This window comes from Priapulus caudatus, unplaced genomic scaffold (genome assembly GCF_000485595.1).
Source record: "Priapulus caudatus unplaced genomic scaffold, Priapulus_caudatus-5.0.1 Scaffold540, whole genome shotgun sequence".
Taxonomy (NCBI): domain Eukaryota; kingdom Metazoa; phylum Priapulida; class Priapulimorpha; order Priapulimorphida; family Priapulidae; genus Priapulus; species Priapulus caudatus.
The window spans coordinates 33,275-39,946 of record NW_014577601.1 but is presented as its reverse complement, the minus strand read 5'-3'; the positions used below and the strand labels follow the sequence as shown (position 1 = coordinate 39,946).

At 47.8% G+C, this 6,672-nt stretch overlaps 2 protein-coding genes across 2 annotated transcripts in view; one reads left to right on the top strand and one right to left on the bottom strand.

Annotated features, from left to right (window-relative positions):
- The window catches only part of LOC106811438 (serine/threonine-protein kinase MRCK alpha-like), a 13,634-nt gene extending 8,497 nt beyond the window's left edge, over nt 1–5,137 (top strand). Inside the window, exons 4-8 of the mRNA XM_014815052.1 lie at nt 261–362; nt 565–688; nt 1,145–1,289; nt 2,071–2,189; nt 2,783–5,137. Of these exons, the coding sequence (XP_014670538.1) occupies nt 261–362; nt 565–688; nt 1,145–1,289; nt 2,071–2,189; nt 2,783–2,947 (655 nt within the window). The 3' untranslated portion in view covers nt 2,948–5,137. The remainder of the gene's footprint in view (nt 1–260; nt 363–564; nt 689–1,144; nt 1,290–2,070; nt 2,190–2,782) is intronic.
- Nucleotides 5,138–5,497: 360 nt separating this feature from the next.
- The window catches only part of LOC106811437 (methyltransferase-like protein 12, mitochondrial), a 5,673-nt gene continuing 4,498 nt past the window's right edge, over nt 5,498–6,672 (bottom strand). The window contains exon 4 of the mRNA XM_014815051.1: nt 5,498–6,109. Within this exon, the coding sequence (XP_014670537.1) occupies nt 5,615–6,109 (495 nt within the window). The 3' untranslated portion in view covers nt 5,498–5,614. The remainder of the gene's footprint in view (nt 6,110–6,672) is intronic.

The window sequence follows — 6,672 nt, the reverse complement described above, 5'->3', positions numbered from 1 at the left end:
TCCCACCTGTACGGTTTTGTTCATTTGTTGTTCGCTAATAACATCCTTATGTCCCAGCTGTAAGGTTTTGTTCATTTGTTGTTCGCTAATAACATCCTTATGTCCCAGCTGTAAGGTTTTGTTCGTGTGTTTTTCGCTAATAAAAAACTGGGACACTTTCTCTATCCCGTCAACATTTGATCGCTAGCACCCGTGTAATAGTTTACGTCTAAATATGTCTCTATAGTGCTATAATGTTTCTGGTGATTGTTTCTGCGCAGAGCCGACCGCCGCTCGAAGCTCATCTCCGCTCCGACCAACTTCACACACGTGCAGCACATGGGGCCGGGCGGTACGGTTCAACACACGAACCTGGCGTCCAGGTAAGCTAGCAGCGCCCTCTGGCCTCCCTCTGGCCACTGCGACGGCTGCTCTTGTGTTTGTCTGCGTTGCAACTGCGTGCCGATGGCCGCGATATAACGAGCGACATTTGCGATGGCTGCTCTTGTGTTTGTCCGCGTTGCGACTGCGCGCCTATTGTCGTGCGAGGCGACGAATGACACGGCTGCTCTTGTGTTGTTGCAGGGAGGAGCGACACATGGACCCACGTACGAAGCTCATCTCCGGTCCGCTTAACTTCTCGCACGTCGCACACGTCGGCCCGGGCGAGGGCGTGCAGCTGCAGCAGATGCTGAAGCAACCGCCCGTGGTGAGTGCCCGCCAGGGGGCGCCGACAGGCTGCGATTTTGCCGTGCAGGAAGTGTCCACTAGGTGGTGCTCTTGCTGTGCAGAATGTATCCACCAGGTGGCGCCATCTTCATTTGCACTATTCACTGCGCTAAATAGATGACAGCACTGTGCAGTTAGATGGGTTGCCTTCTTGGTGCAGCATCCCACTTACAAGATAGATTTGTGCGATTCGCTCGGAAAAAACGATTGATCATTGGTTACATCACTGGTTATGGCAATTAATCGGTTAGGATTAACGAGGTTACTAACGACACCGTACTACCCCGATTTACGACTACTCAGCTATGCAGATCACTGAGCTAATTGCAGTGATTTTGCATATATGTTTGTCTATATTATTATTATATTATTTATTCTTTTATATTATATTATATATTATTTTATTTATATATATATATTATTTTGCATTGTATAGCCTCCAGGTGGCGCCAAACGGCCGCCGAAGGAAGGCGAGGACAGTAGGTTCCAGAAGGTTCGCAGCATGTTCCAGCCATCCGCTCAGCTTCTCTCCAGCCGCCAGCAACGACCTGTGAGCGTCATCGCATCGCAGGACTCCAACGGTGAGTGAGCTGCTCTCTTGTTTGTAGGTGGTGCTAGCGCTCGCACGCTTGTTTGTCGTCGGACGAACGATGGCCGACGATCGTTTCAGCGCGATCGCCGTATTTGTAGAGGGCGCCTGCTGTCCCGGATATGGCGGCGTGGTGAGGCGTGTGTTGTGTAATACCGCTATCCTTCTACTCATGTGTTACCCGTGATCGTTAGGGTCTGCGTATGTTATTAGAGATACCGCTGCTTTACATCATACATAAATTAGTCAACAACGAAGTTACGTGTTCTAAAGCACAAGCATCTTTACTGCATATATTACGGTAACGTGGACGCCCCTAGTGATAGGCGTCCCGTGAACAGAAAGGTGCGCGACACAACATACACTTACATATGAATCGGTGAGGTAGTTAGCTGGTACGGCAACAGATGGGTAGACTTGTCTTGACTGAGTGTAAACTAGTAGCGCAGGCCGTAATTTCATAAACCGCGCTTTAAATAGTGACGCGGTCGTCATTGTCTTAGTCCCCGCGTTCCCATTGGTTGACCCCGGTTGAGTGACCGTTGGTCAAGCGTGCTACTGCACGTGCCTTCCTATAGGCTGGTTCGGGCCTTTTAACTACGCCCCTTTTGACCCCCTCAGCCTGCGTGCGTTCCTTAAGAACAAAGGGCTTTGTTCTTAGCATTCTCATTTCCAGTTCTCATTACTTATTATTATTATTACTGAACTTATTATTATTTTCCGTATTACAGTTGCTGCTCGCGCTAACGCTCGCATTGTTGTTGTTGTTGTAGGTGCGGGCGGCGCGGCGCGAGAGCCCGGTCTCTCCACACGGTCAGCATCTTCCTTCACGTCCGTCTCGTCAGTCGAGTCGTCGGCACACGAAAACCTCCACCTCGCCGGCACAAACGACGTGAGTACAGCGCGTGTGGATGCGCGTTTATATCATTATCATGTATGTACATTATATCGTTATGTATGTACATTATATCATTATGTATGTACATTATATCATTATGTATGTACATTATATCATTATGTATGTACGTTATATCATTATGTATGTACATTATATCATTATGTATGTACATTATATCATTATGTATGTACGTTATATCATTATGTATGTACATTATATCATTATGTCGTTATATAATTTATATTTAGGGGCTGACGTGAGTTCCACATGCAGGCCCGTGTGCCGCTGATGCATGTTTATATCGTCATTTATATACATTATATCGTTATATCGTTGTATATTTAGGGGTTGATGTGAGCATCATGTTCAAGCCGGCGGCGAGCGATTGATTTGATTGCTAGATTTCTGTGAGATAAAACTAGGAATTAAGGGTGGAATAATTCAATCAATAAATCAATAACGAGTGACCTCCGGTTTAGAAGCGGAAGGCTGCTGTGCACAAGTGTGTATTTGAGTACGTACGTGCGTGCGCGTGAGTATGTAACACCGCTATACTAACATGTGCAACCATCGTATACATGTTTTAGGGCAGCAGCGGCAGTGGCGGAGCAGGAGGAGGAGGAGGAGGAGGAGGAGGAGGGGGAGGTAGCCCGAGTCATTCCGTCGGCTCGAACACGAGCTCGAACCTGAGCAGTGAGCCGAGCCCGCAGACGCACCGCTACCAGTACACGCCCGGCGAGTCGGAGAGTTGATTCCCCCTTCTCGCATAGCACTAGTCCTCCTCGTTCCCCCTTCCCCCACGCTCCCCCCCCCCACTCACCCTAGTGTGTCATCGATGCAGCTTATCAGTGGTTGTCACGGCGCAGCGTCGCCGCGGTCGCGAGGATGCACACCAGAGGGCGCCGTACGCTTTCCCTACCAGGTGGCGCTGTGTGCACGGCGCACCAGGCCGCTACTGTATATGTTGTGCAGCGGATGTTACTCTGTCGTGCTCGCGAGATACTCTCTATGCCGCTTACCAGGTGTCGCTGTGCGGCTCAGCAGATATCTCATGAGATACGTAGAGTATATATCAATATCAAGAGTAGATAATAGTAGATAATAGATAATAACAAACTATCTCTATTATCTACTCTTTATATATATACATACGTTGTCCCTGATTTTTGCCATTCTGGGTAAGCGCGTGCAACATGGCCATTCCTTACCGAGACCGATTCACGTGTCTGTATGATAGCAGCGGTCTTATCGCCGATAATAATTTATTAGCTAGTCGAATATATAATTAGGGCTTCGCACGACTTCACCGGTAGTTTGTTAAGACCGGTAACCAAGGTAACCGAGGTGCTCACGTCAGTGCAGTGTGTTCCGACAGATTCCTTTGTCGCATTCACGTGAGATGAGATGATCTGCCTCTCCGCGCGTCGCTCGCTGTGACAGAGTCACAGACGTGCGGATAGGGCGTCGTCGAAAACTTTGTCGCGATCTTGGATTATAGAGATGGTGCCGCTATCGCTCTTTAATTTCTGAAGAATCGTGCGAGGAGTTGATTACGAGGGAACACGCGAGTTGTGTGAGATGTTCTTCTGTTTCACACCGGTCTACGTGTGACGACGGTTCTCCGTTTACGCGCGGCACGGGAAGCAGACTCGTTTCCGTGGTAACGGAGATATGCTGTCTGTCGATTCTTTTCGGCTTCTTACCGTGTGCAGCGAAAACCTGCAGGCTTCGAAATCGTTGCTACTCGTGCGTGGCTAGCTCGTGTTTGCGTTCGGGCAAGGCAACGCCGCGCTAGCTTTAGCGTGCTAGAGATGGCCGCCGTCGTTCAATTTAGAGTGCAAGGTTTTTTACTCGAGTCGACGTTTAGTTGGCATACTGTGTTTTAGCTAGGATGGGATGACATCGGTGAAAGGTGGTCACTTTCCTCGTGCCGCGCGATCAGGACACCAGCAACTTCGGTGCGATCAAGCTCAAACTTCGGTTTCGTTTTTTGTTGCAATGGCTTCACGCTTCGCTGTGATTTGATGCGGTCGCGGCGGAGACGCAACGGTCGCTCATCAGGTTCCCGCGCTCGCGTTTTAATGTACACTGCTGCGACCTGGCGTGTGGATCGGTAATTTTACGTCACAATCTTTAGAAGCGTGCCGCGAGAGAACGGCATCTGTAATTTTCGTGTCTGGTTTTAATTTGGTCGGTGGCGATCGCCGCTCGTAGATATTAATATTACGCAGTTTTTCCTATTTGGTGTACAGAGCCATTCTGTGGCAATTTTAAATAATTTTGGCCTGCGTGTGATTTATATAGTGTAGGTTATATATTTAGGGAGTATGTAAATTTATGAGGGTAGTCGCCATTGACACTGGCGACGGGAGACAACTTTTGCACATTCGTTGCAAGGCGGAAGGCGGATGGGAGGAGAGTTTAAACATGATAGCTTCTGTATTTAATGCGCAGTGTTTGGGTCGGAAATGGAACAAGGACGGTTTTTAATTCGTGACATCGTCTCGAGCTGGCTAGGGCCATACGTACGAGTCTCACAAACAAGGTGACAGAGGTGGCCACTGGTGCTCCCCTGGCCGTCCCAAACTGCGAGTGCAAGGCTCACACGAAAACCTGGCGCAACCCGGCAGAATCGACACCATGTACACGACCGACTCGTAACCCAGCGCACTATGCGAAAGATTTGCTGTTTATTATTGTATTACGTTACATTTTTATATGTATGGAGACACGTGTTTAAATTCTGCAATGGTACGCATCCCCATGCATTCACGCGAGACACGCAGCCAGTCTCAGTTGACAGTTGCCGTAGTGATCGTTACCATAGTAATGTAAAAACTTATGTAAAAACTTATTGAGGTCAGTGTGAAATTTTGGTGTACAACTGTAATGAAATAAATATCGTACGATTAAATCCATAATGTAAAATGTGGTATAACCTACCTTTGGTTGTTAAAATTTATTGTTTGTTGGCATGTTTGAATGTATGTATATGTATAAATCAGGGTAAAAAATACACGGGAGCGATGAGCGATTCGCTCATCAAACCTCCGAAATCGCTCTCGTGAGGCTCAAAATAGCTCCCGTAAAATTTTTGATGGGAGCTATTTTTCCCACAGACTTGAAAAAGAGCTCCCGTCAAAAAAAAAATTTATTTTTTCCCTGGTATATCTATTATTATTCACTCCTGGGTATCTTATGTAAAAGTTGGTAAAACCACCACAAGATGCTTGCATTTAAAGTGAACTACTCGGCCATATATTTTTCCTTGCAAGAAATAATTTTTTAATACAAACAAATACTAGCAAGTATAACACTACATTAACATTTAGTCTTGTATAATAAATAACTCACTCATTTTAGTGTCTCTAATTAACAGTAACAGCGAGCGTGTCACACGGGGGGCGGGGGGTTACACGTCAGCTTTTCCTCAGCTCGTACATGAAGTACTCTAGTCCGTTACGCTCGCCCAGCAGCGAGAAACGAACGCTGGCGCCACCGCCGCGAGTCGTCTTCGCAAAATCCTCCAGCAGGGGGAGCCGCATCTCCGGGTCTTCGTCCGTGAACATGAGCAGGCTGCCACCAGGCGTCAGCACCCTCGCGCACTCGCCAAACATGCGCAGCGCGAGCGCGCGGCCGCCGCCCGCGTCCTTCAGCACCGAGTCGGACGTTCCCTTGTCCGTCACAAGGTGGAAGCACCCGTCGACGTACGGCAGGCGTGCGGCGTCGGCCGCGGTGAACGTGAGCGCGCCGGCAACGCTGTTAGACGACGCTCCGCCCGCCGCCGCTACCCGGTACGTCCGCGCGGCCGCCGCTAGCGCCCCCTGGGAGAAGTCGAGGCAGTGAACGAAGCACGGGTAGTGAGTCGCCAGCCTCAGCGCGAGGTCCGACGTTCCGCTGCCGATATCCAGCACCTGTGAGACGAAATGCGAGACGCGGTGAGGCGCACGTCGGGGACCTTTGTTGTCTCGCTACTTTAAAAATGAACCTTGTGTTTTAATGCTCGCTAAAAAGATATCGATATTTAAACGATTGCTATTTAAGCGAAGAGAACTAGGACAATTTCACATACTAATCTTCGTCGACCCGTGGTTTATTGAGCATAACTCAACAAATGTAGATTTAAATGTTAAATATACGTACAATAACCACAATACCCCAGCACAATATGATAAATTAAATCAATCAAAGTTAAGTTTCTGTCCTTATATGGAATGTTGTAGCAGTCATACGTTACACTCCTCATTATTATCCCTATCTGTTTATTAAAGGGACAGTAGCCTCTAGGATTTTACTGCATACAACTGTACTTACTGTTTCTTTGGAATAGCTTAAAAAATACAGTAATGTCTGCGAGCCAGCTGCTCTGAGAACAACTAGTTAGAAAATGGCAAAACTTTTCAGGAAAAAGATCACACGAGATCACTGAAATATGAATAAAAAATCAGGAAAGAAGTAACAGACAAAAGTAAATCAG